This window comes from Rattus rattus, chromosome 5 (genome assembly GCF_011064425.1).
Source record: "Rattus rattus isolate New Zealand chromosome 5, Rrattus_CSIRO_v1, whole genome shotgun sequence".
NCBI classification, from domain to species: Eukaryota; Metazoa; Chordata; class Mammalia; order Rodentia; family Muridae; genus Rattus; species Rattus rattus.
This window is the reverse complement of record NC_046158.1, coordinates 15,570,891-15,595,743: the sequence shown is the minus strand read 5'-3', so window position 1 is coordinate 15,595,743 and position 24,853 is coordinate 15,570,891. Positions and strand designations below refer to the sequence as shown.

General features: G+C 50.5%; 1 protein-coding gene across 7 annotated transcripts in view; it reads left to right on the top strand.

The window, feature by feature from the left end:
- The window catches only part of Dennd1a (DENN domain containing 1A), a 490,128-nt gene that overhangs the window by 460,051 nt on the left and 5,224 nt on the right, over positions 1-24,853 (top strand). For 6 of the 7 annotated variants that reach the window (XM_032903215.1, XM_032903216.1, XM_032903221.1 and 3 more), the window contains 2 exons: positions 13,356-13,444; positions 24,572-24,700. In XM_032903215.1, coding sequence (XP_032759106.1) covers positions 13,356-13,444; positions 24,572-24,700 — 218 coding nt within the window. The remainder of the gene's footprint in view (positions 1-13,355; positions 13,445-24,571; positions 24,701-24,853) is intronic. The other variant, XM_032903219.1, reaches the window with a different exon arrangement.

Below are 24,853 nucleotides of genomic sequence, written 5' to 3'. Positions count from 1 at the left end.
CCACTGTCCCCCAAGCTGGCTGGGTCACCCAGCCACCATGCAGCCTTCCCTCCCAGCTGCCTGGCTGCTTTTGTTCAGCATGTGAACTTCCCCGTCAGCAGAGCTCCTTGCACGGGAAGTAATCAGGAATCTTGACAAGGCTTCAAACCACAAATGCCACTACAAATTAACCAGCACCACTACAAAATACTACTCCTGTCAACATTGGAAAGAGTGCGCAGCTATTCAGAGCGGCCTGAGAGGCTTTCAGCACAGCACGCACGCACGCGTGGAAGGCACGGTATGGCAGAGAGCCCTGGATCTTGAGCCCAGCCTCTCAGGAGACCACTTGCCCAGACTCCTCTGCAAGAACTGCACCTATCCTTCAGGACCACCTTTAGTCCCAGATGCCCTCTCAGCTCTCACACAGGTGGCACCTCAGAACAGCAAGAGTGGGCATATGAATATGAAAATACCCTGTAGGCAGCAAGCAGGCAGAGGCTGACGTGCACTCAGGTGTCTGTCTTCCAGACGCTGTGAAGGAAGATGAGAGACTTCTGTCTCCCTGCCTATGCAGTACCACCATGGCAGAGCCTTCAGCCCAGACTGTTCCACACGACCGGCATGTTCTGGGTGCCCCAGCCCTTCAAGGGAGCTCCTAACCCCCTACTTTTCTTCTGCAGAGAGCCCCTTCCTACCATGTTGTGTGGGTGGGCTCTCAGCAAGCAGATGGCCACTCTATCCTCAGTCAGGAGGTCAGGATCCTTCCTGTTCAGCATTTTTGCAAGAATATCCACCAGACAAGAGCTTGTTACCTCTGCAAATGCTTTGGGACCAAGGATCCCCCACTTCTTTCTCGTGTCCTGCTGAGCCACTCAGGTCCAGAACATATCCCCAGGGCCTGGTATGCTCCAGCTGGCCTGGCTGAAACTCTGAAGCAGAGACAAGCATTTGATCCTCCCCAGCAAGCAGGATCAGCTCAGTCGTGGCTGGGTAAAGAGAACTGGAAATAATGACAGGAGTTGGGGGACAGAAGAGAGCCGTGCCTCGGAGACTGGCTGGGCATTTCAAAGGAAACACTCCACAAAAATATCACTTCAATACACTCCCCTTTGGAGGCATATCAAAAGAAGCCCTCTTTTATTTCCATACCTTGCATAATAGCAGATTTCCAGTCCCAAAGAGTAGCAGAGCCTTGCTCCTGGCCCAGAGACCCTTTGTAAAGCCATAGAAAGCTTTGTCTTCCCCTCCCAACAGGGTCCGCTTCACACACAGGTCAGAGTATTGATGTGAATACTAGCCAGGAAAATTAACCAGGTGAACTCTTCCCTCATTAAATAGCAACAGAGTGTAATTGTGAATTCTTTCACGCCTGCTCTGTTCCCAGCACATTCCCAGGACAAACTGAGAAATCCAGGCCCCATCCAGCTTCCTCTCAGCCTCCTCGGTGGAGCCACATGAGGTCTGTGGGGAGGGAACGATGCAGATCATGAATGGCACAGAAATAATTGAGGTCATCTTTAGGACCAGCCTTGGAGACCAGTTCTCACAGGCAACTGCCCCGTTAGTCATGCCCACCTTTTCTGGCAGAACTTCCTCTCCAAATACCCTCCCAAGGAAAGTTGTTTCTTCTCTCTTCCCCCTTGCATACCCCAAGCTTGGCATGCACAGCCCTTGGATTTCATCAAGCGTTTGTCCTCCTTGACCTCAATGACTACCCCACCTACTAACTAACATTTTATATCCTTTTGCGTTCCTTTTTTCTCCACAGTGAAATGTGACTTTTACCTCCTAAGGACATTGAAGGGTTAGTCCTAGAATGGTCATCCATTAAGGATGGAGGGATTTCGTGTCCATTCCTTTTTTTTTTTCCAGAGCTGAGGACCGAACCCAGGGCCTTGAGCTTGCTAGGCAAGCGCTCTACCACTGAGCTAAATCTCCAACCCCTCGTGTCCATTCCTAAGCAGCCCCCTATTCCAATACAGACATCATAGAACTCCCCCTCCACAAGCAGCCAGAAATTGTCTTAAGATGATGACCCTCCTCTGCAGGCCTGTCTCCTGTGTCTCTGTGTATCCCTAAGCCAGACTTGAACTATGTAATCCAAAGCAGCCGCCCTCACTCCCTATAGAGGAGACTCTGTGGTAGCAAATGTGCCAGACGGACAGGCAATGCCCATGACACATACAAGCTGCTTCCCAGACATCCGAGATGTCCCCTCCTTTCTCATGTACACTAAGCTGTCTGCCCCCTGCCCAAGTCAGTGCCCAGCGGATGAACATTTTCCATCCCATAGCCATGCACAGGATGCCCACTCATCTGTGCGGGGTGCCCGCTCATCCGTGCCACCCAGGTAATTAAGTTGCTATTCCAACGCCACTTCCCCCCTGACCTTTAGAAACAATGTGTTTTGCTGCATCAACAAATTAACTGCAAATCAGATGCTGTCCTTGTAAATGTGGATTTCATATCCAATGAGCAGACTTACCTGGCCCACACAACTGACAGAAAAATACCCAGGGCCAGGCCAAGACTGACAAAGGCCACAGAGTCCTGCTCTTTTCCGGGACCTCTGTGCCAATCACACGTTCAGACCTCCCTACTCTGGTGCTCACATCTTCCAGAGGTCCAGGACTGGAAGTTGGGCAGACCTCCATGCCTAAAGAGGAGCATTTGGCTTCCTATCCATTTTATGCTCCACGAGCACTAAGGTTTCTTGTGTTCTGACTGCATCCCTCCCACTAGATTGGAAGAAAAGCCACCCTTCTTAGCCCAACTTTCAAGGCTCTCTTGTACTTGTCTCCTACAAGTCCCTCCAAGTCTAAGCCTGCCACATCTGCATATCCAGCCTCACTCTCCTCTTCCTGGAGCACTGTGGCTCCCCTGTATCATGCACCCAAAGTCTCGACCACCCACATTGGTAAAAAGAGTGGTTCCTCTGCACCTGTGCTGACCATGGCCTCCCTCTGTTTCCCCTGCCTTGTGATTGACCTCTCTACTCTAGGCCCATCCTCCCATGGATCCTGCAACCAGTACAGCATAGGCTCCGCTATCTGATGAATAGAAAAGAAGGGGAAAAAGTCACCTGTTGTCAATGTTTTCTTTTAAGGCACACATCCCTAACACAGATGGGACAAGGGGGTTCCAGATGACTTGGGAAATTCAATTGGACAAGAATAGAAGTCATTGGACTAAGAATGCCTGCCTTGATTCTTACTGCCATGTGACCTCATACCAGTAATATAACCTCTCTGAGCTTCTGATTCCTGTCTCTCAACTAGAAATAAACCCCTACCTTGCTTCACCAGGAGCTAGGGGGCTCAAAAGACAGAAACAAGGTAGAAATTCTTTATGTCTGAAGTCCAGTGTCCCTCAGCAGAGCCTGCCTAGCTGTCAGTCCATACCTTGGAAAACCAAGATCCTTGTGTCCCCAGGATTTTTCCAGAAAGACCTGAGAATATGACAGGAATGTACAATTGGTGGCTCAGTCTCATCCTCAAGACTCCACTCTGAGCCTCTCATGGCTCTAATTGTGCTCTTGGAGAGCACACAACAGTGGTCTGACAAAGGAGTTGCTTGCAGCTCCAGAGTGGTCAGCTGAGACCTAACAGACACCCATGCACAGAGCCCAGTTCTGATTGCCCAGAAGCAGAGCTGTGAAGAGTCCTCTAACCCAAAGACTATTTTGGTCCACCAAGACTTCTTCCCTGATGAAAGTCAGATCTCACTGGAGTATCCACTGCTGGAGGGAATGTGCTGTCTTGTTCCTCCATGAGCCTTAGACCTGCATAGCTGTTCCGTCAGCATCCAGGGGAAGAGCCCTTCCAATGCGTGCTCTGAGAAGGCAGGTCTGCTATGCTGACCTCCAGGACCTCCAGCCCCCACTCTTCTTCTGGCCCTGCTCTGCTCTGTGTTACAGTCTCTCTGGCCTTCCATTGTGACCATGACAATGAGAACTTGAAATTAAGAGGCCTGAGCCCAAACTGCCTCAGAATCATGTTCCATACCAGTGGGGGCACTCAGTGGATCTCTGCCTCTCACTTCTGTTCCTTGTGAGCAGGTCCCACTGTGGCTCTGTCCCATGAGCTGCTTACAGGGAGCCACAGTGGGTGGAGCAGGGGTTCCGAGAGCTCCCAGCTCATGGTAATGGCTGCCACTAACCCTGCCTAGTCTCCTTGGGCCCGACACATGCTGCTCTTGAGCCAGGTTCCTCAGTTCCTCAGTGGGAGGTTTGGCCTCCCACTAAAGCTGACTTCTGGAAAGCAATGTGGTTTTCTACATTCATCTTTTCCTGGTTTTCTTTGTCCCCTCTTCCTACCTGAACTGCAACCCTTACAGCCTGTTCTCAGCTCTTCCCCATGCCCATCTTTGTCCTCTGGGGCATCCATCTGGGGACATTTGGGAAACTGCAGCCACTGTAGCCCAGGAGCCCTGCCACTTCTTCCCCCAGGAGGCAGAAGCCTTCTCCAGCCCTGCCTTGCTTGTACTCATAGATGAGAACACTAAGGCCCAAGGTTCACCGAGCTAGCCTGGATGGAGCCTAGCCTCTGTGGGAGAATCAGGAGAGCACTGCACAAATCGAGTTGGAAGCCCAAGAAAGCCTGCTCACCATTGTCTTCTGTCAGTCCTCCAGATGCCTGCTTGCTTCCCACTGGTCCCCAGAGTCCCATACACATGGTGGCAGGGTGTCCCCATAGTTGGTGCTACCACCCCTTCCTTCTCCCTTAGCCCCAGGGGACTTTAATGCACAGCCCTGAGAGCACTTCATTCTCTCCTGGCAGCCACCCTGGGAAAGTGGCCCCAGCCTGGGCTCCCACAGCTGTGCTTTAGATTGGTGTGTACAACTGCCTCTTGCTTGTAGCTCCCCTGGAGTGCTGTCCTCAGTGATGAAAACCTGCAGGGAAAACTGATTTCCGAGGGGCAGCAGGGAGGCCTGTCCTTGGTTGCTTAGGTTGGGCTTTGTGTTGAGCAGTCTTTCGATTTGGTCATGTCATTGACAGCTGTATTGCATTATCCCTTCTTGGCATCTTTAAATTCCTACTCGGTCCTGCCAGCTTCTAGGCTGGGTGTGGCTACCAAGCTGCTGTCCCACCCCCTTATCAGTTCAGCTGTAAGAGAACCAGTGTGTGGAAGGAGAGTCTGTTCTAAAGAATTTAGGATGAGCCAGGTGGTAGTGTTGCATGCCTTTAATTGCAGCACTCGGGAGGCAGAGGCAGGTGGATCTTTGTGAGTTCCAGGACAGCCAAAACCACACAAAGAAACCTTCTCTGGGTTGGTGTTGAGTGTTTGTTTGAACAACGCAGCAGCTGGCTGTGCTGACAAACACCGTAAGTCTCCAGGAGAGACCAGACAGTGCACAGCATTTCCCGCATGGCCAGAGTATGACAACTCCCATTTGGGCAATGCACCTCACGGGGCCAGTTTCTTAGGAGACTCCTTGAGAGAGAGCCACCTTCCCCTGGGATGACTTAAGATGGCAAGCAGAGTGATTGGACACGCTTTTTTTTTTTTTTTTTTCTTTAGGCACAGAAGATGGGCTGGGAGAGGGGAGGCTGGAAGTTGGGGAAACCTGATAACGGTGGCAGCTACTGGTATCCACAGCCAGGCATGTGCAAGATCTCACTAACCCTTTCCAACAGAACCTCTAGGGTAGAGATGTGTATGCCCATGCTGCTTATATGGGAGCAGGGAAGCTTGAAATAGTCATGTCATGGCCCATGGGGAGTAAGCAGGTAGCTGGGGTTCTGTCTAACCCCAGAGGCTGCCTGCTGAGCCCTCTGCCACCTGCAGGGATAGAAATAACACAGGCTAAAGGTAGCACAAGACGAGGACAGTGGGAAAAGGAAGGCAAGGTGGTTTTGCAGCAGTAGAACTCCAAACCTGGGCTGGAGTGGTTAAGAGCACTGACTGCTCTTCCGGAGGTCCTGAGTTCAATTCCCAGCAACCACATGCTGGCTCACAACCATCTGTAATGAGATCTGGTGCCCTCTTCTGGTGTGTCTGAAGACAGCTACAGTGTACTCACATACAATAAATAAATCTTTAAAAAAAATAAAAAAAAACAAAAACCTCCAAGCCTGAAAGAAGCAGGAGAGGTGGCAGGGTCAGAACAGTAAGTTACCTGGCCAGAGAGAAGAGAGAACCCATACGCCCTCTTCCTCCTCTTCTTCCTTAGAAGTGACTTAGAAGCTCTGCGAGCTTCTGTCCTTCTGTCCTACATACGTCCTGTAAGCCATGAAGAGGAAAAAACATGGCAGCCATGCCCATCTGCCTAGGCAACATTCCCAACTTCAGGGACACCAGGTAGCTTAGCCCTCATCCAGCTAATGACCGAAGATCTAGGAAACCACAGTTCCTCTTTCACCCACACCTGCTCCCTGAGTACTGCTCTACCAAGACCCTCAGGTCACAGGGATGCCTGCCACTAGGCCCACCCCTCTAGTTGTCAGGTGCAGAGACCGTACCAAGTGAGGCCCCAGTCGGCACTGACTGAGAAAACATGTAATGTAAGCCACACCTCTGAATCACATGGGGAATTCTGAGTAAGGCATGTAAAGTGTAAAAGGAGCACGTGGGGTCGATTTTAATAACATGTTTCACCCAAAGTTCCCAAAGTGTTACCATTTCAACATGAAATCAGTATAAAATTAGTAATGAGATGTTTTACATTCTTTTCTAAGTCTCTGAACTCTAGTGTATATTCCACACTTTCAGCACATCTTGGTGCTAATATCCACATGTGGACATTGGCTCCTGTGCTGTCCATTGCTGGCATAGTCATTATTCAAATGGTGGCATATCTTTGTGAATTAAGTGACTGAGTGGATGAGAGCCAACTAGAGGTCCTCAGTCTTGAACTTAGATCTTTTCTGACCCTTGCTCTGCCTGCCTTTTCCTACTTGTGTTCAAGAAGATATGTCATCAGGCTGTTAAGATAAAGTTTCATGAGGAAAGCTAGGAAGTTAGCCCACTGTTGATCCACATCCTGACTGCCAAAGTCAAGCATGTTCTTCAAATTATATTTGTTCAGCAGAGCAGGCTCCTCCCTCCCCAAGTTCCGTTCAGCCTCCTGCAAGCACAGCAATAGATCCCTCCAAGAAATAAGACTGTGTAAAATGAGAGCACGAGCCTGGGGCCAGATGCTCTACCATAAGCCAATCACGTGTCCACAGAGGCCCTGTTCACTTACAGGACTGGAGACAGCATCTGACCTGCACTGGGCCTTGAGGGTCAAGACTACATTTGCCAGGCCAATCAGAATAGGGAGGTCACTCCTCCTCTAGGGACAGATAGGAAATGAGGCATCAGAGCCCAGTGCCACTTTAAGGTCTTCCCACGTTGGGCATGAGTTGAACTTTGGGAAAGGTCTACATAGTGCTGCAAGTGGAATCTAGGCATTGTCAGCTAAGGGCAGGAGTGTCCACTGACAGTCCCGACAGCGCGTGTGGTGTGGTGTGGTGTGGTGTGGTGTGGTGTGGTGTGGTGTGGTGTGGTGTCATGCTGCAGTTTATAAAGTCTCCCTGACCTGAGGGAAAAAAAATGAAGATCAGAGCCAGGAATCCTGCTGAGAGACAGTCATGATGATCCAGGCCAGAGGGGAGGCCAGGACAGTGTGGGTGAGGAGCAAGGTGCCCCACGGACTCCAGCTCTAGTATGGCTACCTCAAGACTTTCCCAGGCCATGTGTAGAGATGCATAGGGCCATCTCAATGTGAACTGATGTTTTAAGTTTCCACTTTAATGCAGCAACAAAGACTCCATCCCACTCGGCCGCCGCCTCCCAAGATCCAGCGCTCAAGGCCCGTGAGTAGCAGCCGGTGGTGTGCTCTCCCCATCTAACACTGCCTGTCCCCACTCCCTAGCCTCACTAAACCTCAAGAGTGTGGACTCTCCTGCCTGGCACAAGGAAACTGGGAAATGGGTTTTTCAGCTTCCCTTACTACATGGCATGAACTGAACTGGAATTTGCATTTTCTGGGCTTCTCTCTCCTTTTTCTGAATCAGCTCAGTGACTTGCAGGCTGTAGCCATGGGTAGCCAGGCTGCTGTGTGCAGCTTCGCATCATTTAAGCGAATCTCCCAGGGAGAGCTGTATTTCTAGCCACTGAGCTTTAATGGCTCACTGCAAATGCCTCTTCCTCACAGAGGAAGCCGCAGTCTGACAGCAGGGGTCTTATTCCCCCTAGGTCTTGGTTGGAAAATATCTTTTGCTGTATCTTCCCAAGAGCAGAAAACATAGTGCCCTGTTAAATGGATACAGGTACTGTCCCCTGCTAAGACATGAGAAGAGATCCTGCTCACGAAAAGTACTAAGTAAGGCTTAGAACACAGAACAAAGTACAGTACCAGACAACCGACACCTGTGAACAGGGTAGGACATGGAGAAAAGCCCATGTGTCTTAAAGAGAAATGCCTTGGCTGGAGACCTGGCCCAGCAACTGAATGCTGGCCTAGCGTGACCAGGATCCTTGGTTTGACTTCTAGCATCAGTGCTAAGCATCAGTGAGCGTCTTTTCCCATGTACACAGACCATGACCATGCTGGGGCTTAACTTCATCAGAGTGAGAAACCTACTAGGATGTTTCAGTGGGGGTTACTTCCAAAAGGAAGGATTATCAGTCTATTGTCCAAGAGAGCCATGCCCAGGCACAGGGGTCAGTCGGCTATAGTCAGAAACGTCAACCACTAGTGTGGAGACCCTTCCCAGGGCATCCCTCCAGAGCCGTCTTATGAAGACACAAAGACCATGCTATGCCAGGGTCAGCCTAAGCCAGATGTCTGTTTGACATGGTGTATATATACAGCATCTATTGGCTAGCTGCTGTCTGGGTAAATGTCAGATGTCCTGTGGTTCTGTTTCTTCCTCTTCACCATTGAGTGCAGAAGTCAAAGGTTTGGGTTACAGAAGGAATTTAAATGGCCCCACCTATAAGCTGGGAATCTGCCATCTAACAATATGAGGTGGTAGAACCATTCAGTGCCCTATGAAAATGTGACCAACACAAACCCCAAGAGGCATGGCTGCCAACGGGTTGGAATTTTCTACTCCCTGTCATCCGTAGGAAGGAAGGAGTGGGCAGCAAAAAGACACACTTTGGAGGACAGGAAACACTTCTGGGCAAACCTCATATAATGTAGCAAATGTGTCGGTACAAGCCTTAGCCGTGTGGATTAGGGATTCATCAGAACTGGACTTGAATGCTCAGGGCATATGACACTGGGCAAGGACTGAAGCTATTTGATCCACCCTCTTTTTTATACCAGGCCCTCATTCACAATGGCCTTCTGTAAAGGTGAACATGGGTACTATTTGAAAGGCATTTTCTCTAACAGGTTTTCCACCTTACCACTTATTTCTAAATAATGGCCCAGTTTATCAAAAGCCATTGTTTACCTAGGATTTTATAGGCATTTGGCATTTATGAGCCATTTGGCGGACCTCATCCCACCTGAGACTCACAGTAGTGCCATGTACTAAGTATTGTGGTCGCCTGTTTCAGAAAAGTCGTTTGGTAGCTTAACCCTTACCAAGGATCACCAAACTGTAGAAATGTAGTTCCTTCTGGTATTCCCAGTTCCCTAAACCTCTGTCTGTCTCATGGAAATGAGATGATCTCAGCACACAGGACTGGGACAGAGATTTCAGTTGGAAAATATTAACTGAGCTCTGGCCAGATGGGCTTCCTGTGAGGTCTCTGGGCTGTGTTCTGTCATGGCAGGGAGAAGAGTTGGGAAGTATAAGCACCCTTGAATGTGCCCAGGACTGAGCACCTACCCCGTCATCTATTCTTTTTCAGCCCACAGAAGGCAGACGTCATGTCAGACATCCCTAGTTCATAGTCAGGACTACAGAGGTAGTAAGAAACCAGCTGGCCTTTGAGACCAGAGCTACCTCTGGAGTTTTGACAGCCATAGGTAGCTGGTGGGGAGCTCCGGGCAGCCTTGGAGGCCTGGGCTCCAGGAAAGCCAGGGGCTCAATGTGATTCAAGGCATGGTAGCTCTCTGAGAAAAACTCAAGTACTAGAGACAGCTCTTGTGGACTTTAGTCTTACTATTGTGGGGATTGAGTAAACTGTCGGGTGCCCAAGCATCATTGAGGAAGCAATGATATCCCCAAAGAAGACTGGGTAGCATCTGCCTCTGCCCTTAGCCAGGGTGAGGTGCTCACTGGCTGTGTTCTTGGGCCCCCCCTCTTCTGCAAGCATAACCACTGAGAGACAGACTAGGAAGCTAGAAGATACAATGGCATAGGGTGAAGGGTCCCCAGGCCACAGGGACTCTTACTTATTCTGGACGCATTCATGCCAACATGTCCCATAGACACTAGTCTACACTGGGTGGAAAGACACTCGAGAACTCCTAAGGGCCATGGAGAGGACAGCCTGACATGATTCCATGTCAGGATTTGCCAGGTCACTGGCTGTAAACATGGCTAAGCACAGCAGCTGCTGACCTGGGTACAAAGCCATGGGATGGTAGGCACTCGGCCTTGATGAGGGATTGTGTAGCCCGGCACCTGTGGCTGAAGCTCAACTAGGACCAGAGGATCTTAATAAGGCGAAGGAAAGAGTGAAAGAAAATCATGCTGGTGTCCCCTGGATGAAGGGCAGTGGCTGGAGCCACCAGGGAGAAGGGAGAGGCCTCCTGCTGTAGGCCCACATATGAAACACTTTATAAGCTCTGTATTTATTATTTCTTGCTCACCATTAAAATCAAATGTACTTGGTGCTTTTGTATTCAATACACACTTAACCCTGCCGACTTAGATTTCTCAGGTTTTGAATCCGGTGGGGAATTGGCTGGCTTCCCAACTTTCCCCTCTAGTCCCCCTGAACAGATCTGGAAAGCCCTGTTTAGCATTCTCTCCCCTGGTGCTGCTGAGATCTTAGCAATGGTGGGCCAGCCCCTGTTGTGTATGAGAGTGGTTTTTCCCCTCCGCCCAGACTTCACCCTTCCTAAGCACTCCAGAAGAGGGATGGTACTGCTAAAATACACCAGGGTTTGTCTGCATTGTCTCTGATTAAACCAGTTGCCTGTGTGTGTCTAGGCCTGGTTGTGGCCTGCCACTACATGGTGTGTGTGTGTGTGTGTGTGTGTGTGTGTGTGTGTGTGTGTGTGTGTGTGTGCATGAGAGAGACAGGGAGAGACAGAGAAACAGAGAGACCCAGAGACAGAGAGAGAGCCTCTTACGCATGCCTTTGTGGATGTCTGGTTGTGAGACTGTATATACACTGCAGTCTCCAAGCCTGGTGCATTTGGGGTTTGCCTTTAATGATAATCCCACACCACTGAGGAACGTGTGACTCTGGGTGGGTCTGTAACCACAGGGGTGACTGTCTCTGGTCTGTTGTGTCTTTCCCACCCTCCCTCACCCCTCGCTCCTCTCCCTCCTCTGTCTGTTTTATCATCCCTAATGAAGCAGTCTCCTCCATCGATCCTGCTGATTGCCAGCCCATTCCTTTTGTTTGTTGGCGCTGAGCCATTCAGCAGCACTCTGACAGCTCAGCTCGTCTAATTAGCTCTGTTGTTCTTTTTCCCCATGTTTCACCACGTTGCAAGTTCAGTTGAAGTTGCCACAAACTTAATCCCCCCATTTCAGTAGCAAGTTCACATTCTTAACCTGTCTTCATTGTAGTAAGGAGCAGCCCTGTGTGGGACAAGCTGACAGGCCATAATGTCTGACCCTCCTGAACTCAGTCCCTGGCAAGGGCAGGAGAGCCCTTCCACCCAACTGTCTTCTCCTCCTTTGCAGGCAGAGTCTCAGGAACCCAAGTCCCCCGTATAAGCATGGGCACAGATATAGCCATGTATTTATTTGGCAAATGCTGACCAAATGTCTGTTGAGTAGCAGGTACCTTTCTAGTAACAGTGACAACCACAGCAGTGTGTGGCGCTGTTAGATTCCAAACACTGACCTGTCTGCAAATCTTGCTGAGGCCCCACTATGTACCAGGCACCTCACCGGATGCCTGAAAGGACTAAGACTATATCGGCAGTCTACCTTCTTACAGGCACCTCCTTCCCTTCCTTTTGCTATTGATAAAAGGGGGCTTCTCGATCACAAAGAAGCAGCAAGCATTTCTGGAGCCTACTCTGTGCCATGTTCACACCAGTGTGTTACCCACACCCTGTGGTTAAGTCTTAACAATAGCTCCGTGGAAGAAGACAGCATGTTTTGTGGAATGTTCTTGGCCTTTACCTCATCTCTGATTTGCCAAAGAAGTCTGAGCTCAGACTGGCCGCTCCACAGGAAAATCTTTGGTTTGGTCAGACATGTGCAGACCTGAGGGCTCCATGATACTCTATCAAGACTGGTCTTGTATGTAGCCAACTTCTGTAATCTTGTTCCTAAGCCATTGTTCTGTATCCCCCACCAGTTGCTGGGGATAGGATTGGGGCCGGGGTAGGGTCGTTCTGAAGAAGGGCAGTAGGTAATGGAGTGTGCACTGTCTTTCCCGTCCTGTCAGCCAGTGTCTCATTGCAGCTGAAGAGAATGCACGCTCCCTATGCAGTCTCCAATGCTGGCTTGTCTGCATGAGCGACAAGAGCCACAGAGAAACATTCTCAGCTCTCTCCCCAGATCTCTGTGACATTAGAAGTGGTCGAGGTGATGGTACCACACGTAAATCCACATAATACTGATTAGACCAAATGACACTCATTCTAGGAGTACCAGCATCTCACAGCCTAACATCCACCACAGGCTCTGTGGCGTCACTGTGGTATTCAGAGGTGGCAGCTCAGAACGATCCATCTACCCACGGTGTAGTAGGAAGGGAGTGTAGGAAGTGCCTGATGCCCTGTGTGCCGACTGCCACCCCTACGTTGTGTTTTGTGCAGTGTCCAGTTGAGCCCTACTGGAAGACAGGCATACAGTGCCCTGAGAAGCAGGTTAACTTAGCTGGGTACTCTGTGGAGCTGTCAGTTGCTGCCCCTTCCCTTTAGAGAGGAAAACAAGTATCCTGTAATTCAGCTGTAAAAGAGTATTTTGAGTGTGTGTGTGTGTGTGTGTGTGTGTGTGTGTGTGTCCCCACCCTAAACAAATATGAGTGGAACCTCTTTGTTCCACACACAGATTTCTGAATTCCATGAATAGGGTGTTGTTGTTCTGCCTCCCATGTTGTTCACACCTCAGTCAGCAGTGAGAGGCCACTGGGTCTGCAGATGAGGAGAGCAGAGAGCCTTTCTGGCTTAAACTCCAGAGAGCGTATCCATATGCTGTATGGTAAGTGGTGGTGCTTCTGTGAGACCATGGTAGCCCAGACCTAGACAACCTGTAACCAGGCCTCCTGGGGCAGTCCATCCAAATGTTCACAGTGGGCCTGAGGGGCCTTTATAACTCACTCCTTCTTGGGGATTTCCCCATGCTCATCCTTAGGTACGACCGCCTCGTCCGCATGTCATCAAGAGACCCAAGAGCAACATGGCTGTGGAAGGCCGGAGGACGTCCATCTCAAGCCCCGAGCAGTGAGTACAGAAACCCAATGAGCCAGGGTTTGTGGTGACCAAGCCTGTAGCTCCAGCCTTCCTCTTGGAGGCTCCCTTGAAATCCTGAGCAGGTGTTACATAAGGAGGCCAGACAGGGAACAGAGCTTGGTCAGAGTCTGAGCCTCCGTTGTCACATCAGGAACCTGGGCTGTGCTTTGAGTGGTGCAGCCCAAAGGCACTCAGCCACATTCCAAAGAAGGCCCCAGGCCTCTCACACTGAAGGTGAGAGTAAGCTACCTTGCCAAAGAGGCTCCCTGCCCGGCAAGGCCAACGCCCATTGTAGCCTGCTGCTGCTCAGAGTCTCCGTGGCTTGAGCTTATCCAGAAGACATCCTTACCCTTGGTCTCTCCTCAGCCATAGCTCCTTGCTTCTAAGTCCCCCTGAGCCAGAGTACATCCGGGCACCCTGAGACCCAGCCTAGAGCCAGCTTCGGTGACATCCTGAGTGGCTGTTAGATAGATAGAGACAGAGCCTGCAGAGTCAAAGCTACAGATGGTTCCAACTCCAGAGCCCCCTGGAGAGACACTGTTTCTCCTTGTCCCAGTGTGCATAGCCCCAGACTCAGCTACTCACCAGCTTCCTTGGACAGCTTCAGAAATACCTTAAATATCACAGACCCATCTTGGCCTAGGGTTGTTTGAGGACTGAATGGGGGGCTATCTTTTGTGTGGAAGGGGAAAATGCCTCTCTTTACAAAGAACTGATACCAAATAGGGAAATAATTCCAAAATGTCAGGCTATGGCCTAGCTCAGTTCACTTCATTTCTCCCAGCCTTCATGAATGGTCTTTATCATTAAGGGAGAACACCAGAGTAGGAGAGTGTGTGTGTGTTTCTAGAGGTGCTTGGATATGTGAGGATTTGAAGAGGGGATACCTGAAGTTAGGGCAGGTTCAACTTGGGCCTACACATTGATGTGGTGGGAACACTGAGGGACATTGTCTTTGCCACGGATTATGACTGCCCCCTTGTGGTGAGAATGCTGCATGGTTCTGGGTTTCCTCTTGCCTTAAAGATTTCTCCTGAAGGGAATGGAATTAGCCACCTCTTCATAGCTGATCTAAGTGTCCTAGGATAGAGGCCACAAGCCTGTAGATATTGAGTTATAAACTAAAGACACCCCTCCCATAACAACACACACACACACACACACACACACACACACACACACACACACACACACACACACACACACAAAGACTGGCAGCAGTTCACATCCTATGGAAACACATTCCCCACTTTGCACTCCTGATTAGAGATTGGACTCACCAAGCACATTTATTTATGCTGTTCCTGTTCCAAGCCCAGTGACAGGAATAATGCTTTAGTGTGTGCAAAAAGCCGGCTGTGTCAAGAAGGTAGCTCCTCCCGGTAATTGCCTTAGCCGGGTCAGCATCACTTCAGTATTTTCGTGTAATGTGCCTATCCAATTGTCGTAGATTTCCTTCCAGAAATCATCAGGTTGAGATGAACTGGGCAAGAGTGTGGGGGCTGGTTCAGAGGGCTGGCAAACAGTGACAGGAATCAAAAGGCACCCCACTGCAGCTCAGGCTGGCCAACGGGCAGCAGGGGATGTTCTAAGACGTCATTGCTAGGGCCTCTCTTCACATGTCTTAATGAGGAAGAGGCGAGGTTGAGTCTCATCATGCCAGTGACATTTCTGGTGCCACCCGGGTGTTTCCCTGCATCTCTTCCCTGCTGCCATCCCCTAACCCCCCTCCCGCCCCCATGCTCCTCCACTTCCAAATGCCATGTCACAACAGCACTTGGATGTGTTTCTCTCAGCTGTCACCAACCCCAGCTGGCAAGACCACATTCGTGAAACACGGGAAGCATCCAGCGGGAAATATTTTAATAAAACAGACTCCTCAAATATTGTTCTGGAAGGGAAGGAAAACAGCGCCACCAATCTGTCAGCTTCATGTTGGGGAGAGGGGCTGGGAGGCAGGAGCCAGTCTAGTGGTCTTTGTGGAGGGTGGTTCCTGGTGGCACACATGGACTCACTGTGACTTGTCTTGAGTCCTAGTTCTTTATCTTTTCTGGGGATATCAAAGTGTGCTGGACTCTTAGAGGATTTGGGCTGCAGCTGAAGGGGTGACTCCATCCTCTTACCTTCCTGCCTGTCCCTCACTTCCACCATATTCAATAGATATCTTGATTCAACAAGCCGGAGGCTTTTAGGAGCTGAACATTCTGAGGTCCACCAAGCTCCAGCAGTAGCCAGCAGCTCTCGGCTGAGGCCCGTTTCTCCTTCCCTGCTGACACATTTCTGTCCATTGCTCCATATGTGCGTTCAGATGTGCATTCATTCAGGAGACATCTCTAAGAACCTGCTAGGCACACAGACGATGCCCTCAGAGGGAGTCTCCATGCTGACTCATCTCTTGACTTGTATTTACCCAAAATGACATTTCCTTCCTGAATTAAGGTTTTCTAGCCCCTTTGGACCATTTCTTAGCACTTGGATAAGCCCTTCAAAAGATTTCTGGGAGGAAAAGTCTGGTTTTCAGTCACCATTCACTGATTAACATGGGGTTAAGGGCTGGGGAGATAGCTGAGTCAGCATAAGGACCCGAGCTCAGGTAGGTCCTCCGGACCCTCACAGAAGCTGGGTGCAAAGAGCACATGTCTGACTGTAGCACTGGGAGGACTGGCCAGCCAGTCTAGCCAACCAGTGAGCTGTGGGCTCAGTGAGAGACCATCTCAGAATGGTAGAGAGCATCTACCTTGACATCTGATGTTAGCCTCTGGCCTCCACACATGGACGACCAAGGCAAGGGCCTAGTGCCCACATTAATCTCCAGGTATCCCCTCATATTCCCTACTGGAAGGCTGCAGCGGGATCAGGAGCAGCAGTCCTCACTGAGTGGCAGAGAATATAGAGGGACATCATCTGTGTTTAGTCCCTTCCTGGTGCAGCAGTGGGGCCAACTATGGGTCCCGAGATTAGATCCCTGCAGATGGCAGTGGACCTGAAATGCCCTGTTCCGATCGCCTACCCTCCAGGCTCTCTAGACTACATGGCTTGTTTCTCCAGTCACATGCAGATGCAGATTCTGCTGGCCACAACCTATTAGTTAAGTTCCCTCATACCAAAGAGGAGCCCAGATTCAACCAACCAGGGAACTGTAAGGCTGCTCACCTCTCCCAGCAGGTCTCTTTTTAAGCAATGTTGCTTCTCAGAACAGTACAGTGGCCTTAGAGACAGCCTGAAGGTCAGGAAGGAAGCACGTTCACTCTGAACCCCACGACTTTGACTCAGCTACACATAAGTATTCGTGTAGAGGCTGTCCAGGCTTTGCCTAGTTATGGTTGTGGAGCTCCTCGATCTGTGATATCCAATTGTATGGGCTTGTCTCTTGTATCTTGATAATTTATGTCATTTGTGACTTATAGGCATATGGGTGAAAGGCTATTCCTTCTTAATCCTGCCCCTATGCTATACCTTTAGCTTTTGTTCCCAAGGGTTCATTCATTAGAAAAATGTTGGGAGCTAAGAGATGGCTCTGCAGTTAAGAGCACTGGCTGCTCTTCCAGAGGTCCTGAGTTCAATTTATAGCAAGCACATGGTAGCCCACAATCATCTATACTGGGATCTGATGCCCCCTTCTGGCATGCAGGTATACATGCAGATAGGGAACTCATACATAAAATAAATCTTTTAAAAAAGAAAAAGAAAAGAAAAGGAAGAAAGATGCTAGGGTAATACCCTGCTTACTGAGTGTTCTCTCATTTTGTGTCACTATAAGATATGGAACCAATACTGCCGTTCACTGCAGACTGTGTGCTAGGCACACTCCACACATGACATTTCATTACATCTTCATGAGAAACTGGAAGGTAGGGGACTTGAGCTCTGTTTTATGGTAATGGCTGAAAGTTCAAGAGTTTGATCCTGCCCTTGGTCACACAGCTAGTTAGTTAGTAGCAGGACTGGTTACACAGCTAGTTAGTAGCAGAGCTGGGCTTCGATTCTGCCTCTTGATGACTAGGCTAGTGCTGGAGGAGGATGTCTGTCCTGTCCAACTCGGTGAACAGGAACCACACTGTCTCATCCCTTGGGCTCTGGGCAGCCAGCAGCCCTGGAAAGTCTCTAGATGGAGACAGCTGCAGGTGTGCTGGCTGTACAGACTGTCTGCACCAAGTGGAGCCCACACTGCTGAGGGACAGCAGTGTGCAATTGCATTTGTCTCAGATGTTCTCCATGGCCCCTGCACCAAGGCCTCAGAAGGCAAAATAAGATCAGAAGCCATTGCCAGAAGCGTTTGGTGAGAACCATGACCAAAGTCTGCATCTCAGAACACTTCCTCTCGTGCCGCTGTCCTTCACTGCAGAAGACAAGCTACCCTCGCACTCTGGATATGCCTCCCCTTCCTTGGTGTCAGATCTCACTGGAGCCCTTTCCCTCCTATACAGCCCAGAGCTACCCCCATGCTGAGTTAGTCATTTGGACAGAGACCAGTGCATGGATGGACTTGCCCATGTTCAAGGTGGCATGCCAGCCCACAACCAGGATATCCGGAGACGCCACAGTTACATCCTAAATTGGAGCATATGACCTCCCATTCCTCCTCACCTCTTCAGCAATGGCCAGTCTCAGTCCTCCAATACCTGGATGGTCACATAGGACCACATTTCCTTCCTGTGCTCCAGCCCCCAGCGTGAACAGACATACACACACTTGTGCACACATGCACATGCACATACCCATACTCTGAGCTTCTCCAGGGAGAAGTTATGTACTTCAACCTTGACACTGGCTGCCAAACCAGTGTTTACCCAGACTTCTGCTCAAAGGTGTCTCCTGAATGGAGGAATGTAGGAATTGGGGAAGACAGCTGCCTGCCACTCACAGTCCACTAGCCTGGAGATCAACCAGGTGCAAGTAAACAACCACAAACTCCCAATGAACACTCACTGTATGCCAGGTGTGCGTGAACTGACTGTGAAGCTGCTAGCACCTCGCCTCCTCTGACCCTGCAAGAGCTAGGAGCTGCCACCAGCCCAGCAGCAAGTCTCCAGGATGCCAGCTGGGCCTGGGCCCCAGGGAGCAGGGGCAGCTGTCTTGGTGCTACCCCTGGCAGGCTGCCAATACCCACTGCCTGAGCAACCAGAAGTCCAAACACCCTCACAGAAGGTCACAGACCCAATTAGCAGAGCGAGAGGCCCCTGACCTGACTCACTGCCCTCCCCAGTGGATTCTGGGTAGTAGAGACAAAGAGAAGCCTGAAGCCAGACGAGGCACTGGAACCAGGACTAGAAAAGCAAGAACCAACAGGAGCCCTCATCCAAGAGTATCTAAGCTGGCGGCATTGCCACTCCCACCTCTACCCCCACACACACACACACACATACAATGGTTAATGTTGACTGGAGACAGCAGTAGCCCATTTATTTCAGTGGCTACTTACGTGACTGACTGCAAAGGTCCAGTCAAGGAAAGCTGTACTCACATGCTGTACCCACATACAGGGAGGCCGGTTCCCATCTGCTGTCACTACAGGGAAAGCCTCTAGGAGTCAGCCTTTCAGTCACCTCTGAAAGGCATTACCACTTAGCTGAGCCCCCAGCCTCTTACACATTCCCTGCCAGCCTGGCTCAATATCTTGTTATATTCCCAGCCCCCTTGTGTATCTTGGCTAACCATCCTGAGCCCAGCCAGGACAATGTGACCCCCCTCTCAAACACACAGGAGCCAGCCCTCTAGCAAGTGGAACAAGTTGCCCTGAGGCTGAGTCACATACCTAGCAGCCCCATCTCCATGGTCCTCAGGCAGACATGGTTGTCCTAAGGGCAAAGGGCTGAGATAGGTGTCTCTGCTCTCCCGATCTCCACCTTCCCTCCAACACAGACCCCTGAGAGTAATAGTGCCTTATTCCTGTGTGTGTCCTCCTGGTAACTTGGCAAGGACTGTCTCAGGCCATGCTCAGACGACGAGTCTAATGCCATGTGGGCACCAGAGAATTCTGTTGGAAGAAAGGATGGCCACAGTGGTTGCATTGGTGGAGACTAAAGAAGTCTCCTGTTCCTGATAGCAGCCCAGCCACCTGGCCACATCACCTCAGCCTACCCAAGCCATCCATCCTTATACTATTCTGAGGTCCCCAACCCCAGGTCCTCCCTCTTCTGAACACTCCCATCCTTGATCCTCTTAGAGGCACTCTGGCCATCAAACCACACTCACTCTGCTCAGGATCAAAGATGGAGTCTACACCATTGTCCAGGGAGCCTGAGAGTCTGATCCATGGATACCCCTGATCCCCACTGTCTTTGAGCAGAGCCAGTCACCAAGGGAGTGGAAGGGCCTGGATTCTTGCTGGTGACAGTAGGAATTATCACCCTTGTTCTGATAGTGACCGGTGATGGCAGTGACCTTCGATCCTCCTCAGATATCCATGAAACTGAGTACAAAGATCCCTGTGTACCTAGTTCTCTGTCAGCACAGCAGCCATTACTCAGGCTTTCAGGAGCAGCTCCAGGTCCGACTTCCAGAAGTACTTAGCCTTGCTTCAAAGCCCCTTCTGCCTTTTCAACTGCTGCCAACCTTGTGGTTGGGGGACTGGCCCTATATCATGGGTTGAAGAGCTTTGGAAACTGTAAGTCAGGCTGACTGGATGACACCCATGTGCTGAGATACAGCCAGCGTAGGACCACTTCTTCATCCTGACCAGGATAGAGATGCCCACATCATCCTATGAGGCAGCATGGGACAGCAGCAGAGGGTTCAGTACTTGGTAGGCACCAGGCAAAGGCCTGGGTGAATATTTCACTTTTTTGCTCAGACTTTCTGAAAGACGACAGCACCCATGTTTTCAGAGAACCAAAGGTCCAAGGACTTTGCCAAGGGAAAGGAGGTAGAGAGTGGACAGTAGGCCTTGTCCAGTGCCTTTCTATACACATTACCCCATGAGGGCTGTGTCACCAAGGAACACAAGGTAACCAGAGCATTTACAAAGTGAAGACCCCATGTGCCAGGGTGAAATGATTCTTCTAGAATGGTCACGGTGTCCCTTCATTACCTCAGGAGACCAAGGCCTGGATGATTCCTCCCACTTTATCTCAAGTGCATTTAAATGTCAATTAAATTTGAAACATCTACATTTGTCAGCACTTCGTTTCGGGCCAGCGTGACGTGCAGCTGATTTGTCCATGCGATGTGACACATAAAAAACTCTCGAGATGTAGATCTTCCTCATTAAAAAATAAGCCAGTGCGATCCTGGCGCAGCACAGAGCACAGAGCACATCCCGGCTTCCTGACGCCGTGGCTCTGACATGGTATTTAAAAAGGAACAGCCTCGCCTGTCACCACTGTCACATATGCACGCTAACCAGCGACACGTTAAACCAAACATTAGAAAGGGCCCAGATCATCCGCAGGGAACTCCACTGCAGGTGGACAAGGCAAGGGCAACGGGATGAGAGGCCCAAGCCATGATGGACAGAGCCTTTCTCTCTTGCTGTGACATCACAGCCCTTGCTGGGTAGCCAAGTTCAGCGAGGCCTGCCTTTTCCCAGACAGCCCCTTTGTGTGTAATAAAATCCAGGCAAATGGTGGGGGGCAGACTGCAGGGTAGTAGCTGAATTGGGTTAATGAGGGAAGAGGTACAATTTTTTACATTCTGCCTTAAGCTAATAAAAAATTTAAACCTGGACGTTTTCGATGGTTCATCCTTTATCCCTGACAAATATCTGACTGTATCTTTCATGGGAGAGCATGAGCTGCTGAATTTAAATAAGTTTATGTTGAAACCTCACCTTTCATTAAAAGTGGAAGGGGAAACCCCCTACCTCTCATTCCATCATTGCAGCTCCAGGAAACAGGTGGCAGGACCCATTCCAGCACCACCCTCAGGGCTGTGTGACCCCAGGCAAGGTACTCCACCTCTCTGAGCTTTGGCCTCTTTGTCATGAAGAATTAGTGAGAAATTGTATGGACAGCATGTGAGTTCTTGTCTGAGTCATTACCATCCCATGGACTGGACATGACAACACTCTGGGTGACAACACTCTGGGTGACTAAAAACATGGCTTGCTTCATTCCACTGTCCTGTCACCCATGAAGTAATAATGTGCCATGAACACCCAAGCCCGGCCCGACCTGGCCAACAGTCAGCTAGAGGAGGCCAGCTTGTAGAATGAGAAGTAGAGTTCCTGCTCCTCCTGCTTCCTGCACTCACAGCATGTGGGTGGGAGGCCCTGGGAGCCAAATGGGACTTTAATGACACCAAAGTTCTTCCAGCACAAAGCTCTCTGGGAATGTGACAGACTTAGTGACTGTCAGTCACCATGTGAGCTACCAGGGAAGGGAACCCATGCTGTATGTGGGGGTCAGAGAGGCTTTCAGAGTCACCAAGCACTTGACTCCAAGGGACCCAGATAGGGGCTTATATTCTCTTGTGTATACCCACGGTCAGTGTTGTGATCCTCAGGACAACCTGAGCTAGGGTGGCGCTAGTTGCTTCCTGACTTGGTTATCTGCTCACATCAATAGTCCCCAGTGCCCAGCTAGCACTAGATCTGCTTAAACACAGGCGAGAAGTGTTCCTGGAGTAGGTGGGTGCTCAGACAAATGGGGAGACGACTGGACAGGTGGACTCCGTCAAGTTAGTATGATGGTCTTGCATGTTGGGTTGCTGTGCTGCAGAGCCTGTGGTAACAGCACTGCCCACCCCAGGGCCCTCCCAGTGCTTTTGCTGTTGACCTGAGCTCTGCCTTGCGACTTCTGCTCTCGGTTCTGGATAACCTGTGTCTGAGCATCTCAGGAGGCAGGCAGAGAATCCAAAAGGAGGTGCGTCTATCAGAGCCTTGCAGTAATGGAAAGTGTGTGATGTGTTAGGTGCTCCAGGGGGAAGAGGAGGGGATCCCCGGCACCCCAGCCCTCATTCCTTCAACCACTAATGTGGGCCCCAGGAGGGAGAAAAGCAAAAATGGTCAAGCCCCAGGCCTTCAGCTCAGTCAAGAACAGAATTCAACCGGGATCCACAAGGCACCCAGACCCCCAGCCAGGGAGAGCTGGGGAAGCCAGGTCCTTCCTAGGGGGTGATATTTAGGTCAGGTCTTTAAGAGCAGTCAGTGTGCTGAGGATAGACAGGCGCAAGAGCTGAGTGGCAGAGGATGTCTGTCAGGCGATGGATGGGAAAGGGGCCTCAGTGCCCAGCATGTGCCTCAAGCTGCCCAGAGTGCAGTGAGAACACTGGGCTTCCTGCCCCACACCAGCTAGAAGCTGCCCCATGCTAGAATGCAGAGGCAATGGGGGCCGGAGTAGCAGGTTACGCCAGCATCTGAGTACTTCTCCTCACCTGTTCTGTCTGTTCTGCAGTGGATTAACTTGTCCCTTCTACTTAGCCTCATTGGCTGTGAGCGCAGTAGGGTCCTAGTTCTGTGCTGGAGCAGATGAGACACTTTTCAAGGGGAGGCTCTCAGGGCCCTGCACCTGCCACCTCCCAGTGCATGACCCTGGGCACAACCTCCACTGCAGTTTGAGGCTCCATAACCTGCAGGGACAGCAAAGAAAATGGGGGTGTGTGGCTGGAAGTGCTGAGACTGTGGATGGCTCTGGGAGCTACTTCAGTAATAACAGCTTAGCTCTAGGAATGGAGATCACAACGCTGGCCACCCCAAGGCCCTCTCCAGCCTCCTGTTCAGACTGGTATATACTTGTTTAGAATGTGTTGCCCTTCCCTAAATAAAACCTGAAAGAAATTCCAACAGGGAAAGTGCAGGAAGGCTGCTCCTGAGAACAGGTGGCCCTGCCTGACCCCCTGTGTCTCTCACTGTCTCCTCAAAACTTCCCTCTTCCCTCTCGGGTCTTCTCACAGTGAGCCCAGCCATTGACAGAGGCAGAGGTGTTAGTTACAACAGCATCCATGGTGAAGCCAGGATTTGAACCTGCCACTATTGGGGCTCTCCTCTCCTGGGCCTGTTGACCTCTTGTGGGCACTGCTGGTCAGTATATAATTGATAGGAGTCAGGTGTGGACTGTCTGGGCTGTGTGTGTGTTTGTTTATAGAACTAGAGCACACAGGTGGCTGACAAGGGAGATATATTTTTATAACAATGAATATTTAATTTCCACATCACAGATAAAAAAGACTCTCTGAAGAAGCATCCGAGGGAGACTCCAGAGAGGGCAGCTAATCAGAAAAGGGTCTTCTCGGGGGCTGCTTCCACAAAGCTCACTTTTCCCTTAACTTTTCCCCCTTGATTACTGCAGTAGAGAAAGAAGCAGAAACAGAAGGTGGAGTCTCCCACCATCCCACTAGCCATTGCTGGAATGTAAGCATTTGCTTTTCTTGCCGTTCTCCTGTGCAGTTTCCCACAAGTAGATGAGGGGCGTAGTATCCTCAGGGAACCAGGTCTGGATGCCAAAATCCAGGATGCCCAGGCTGTTCTATGAAGTGCTGTGGTGTTTGCAAAGAGCCCTACACACCCTCTTGTACGCTGTAAACCATCTCTGGTTACATTGTTACACTAATCCACTGTGCATGCTGCGTGGACGCTGTTGGGCTGTGTTACGGAAGAACATGATGACGTACACGCTGCACATGCTCAGTACAGGGGCAGGTTTTCCAAGCATTTTCTTTGTTTAGTTTTTCAAGACAGGGTTTCTCCGTGTAGCTCTGGCTGTTCTGGAACTCACTCTGTAGACCAGGCTGGTCTTAAACTCACAGAGATCCACCTGCCTCTGCCTACCAGTGCTGGGATTAAAGGCCTGCACCACCACTCCACTTATTTTCAACTCACAGCTGATTGGATCGGTAGAGCCTGAGCCTACAGGTGTGGGGAGCACAGTCATAAAAATAGTAACCGCGTCATGCTTTGAAATCCTCTTCATTAGCGTGATAAGCAATGGGAAGACAGCTTTCAGCCAGCAGCACCCAGCTCTGTTGCTGGAAGTACTTAGTACTGTAAACGGAAAGCAGTGAACATTCACTGTTAGTTAGGGTTAGCCTGCTGGAAGTGTGCAGCCCTGTCAGACACTCTGGGTGAGAGTTCAAAGCCCTCAGCACACAAGGCAGCCTCCTCCCAATGGATGCCCTTGGACTTTCCTCTCACCCCCTGCTCTCATGGTACCCTAACTGCCTCTTCTTTTCTCTCTTGTCCAGCCTGGTAAAGCCCTTGCGACACTATGCTGTCTTCCTCTCTGAAGACTCCTCTGATGAGGAATGCCGACGGGACGAGCCCCCCAGCACTGGCTTCACTGAAAGCCTTTTCTTCTCTGCTCCCTTTGAATGGTCTCTCTTCTCTTTCCAGCTCCTTGGGCCTGGTGACTCTTTGGGTGCAGAGGGGAGCATGGGGGACTAGGGCTGCTTGCTGCCATGGGGAGAAAAGTTTCTGGGTGCCAACTTGCAGGGTGGATGCCATGGAGACAGGCCTTCTCTCAGGCT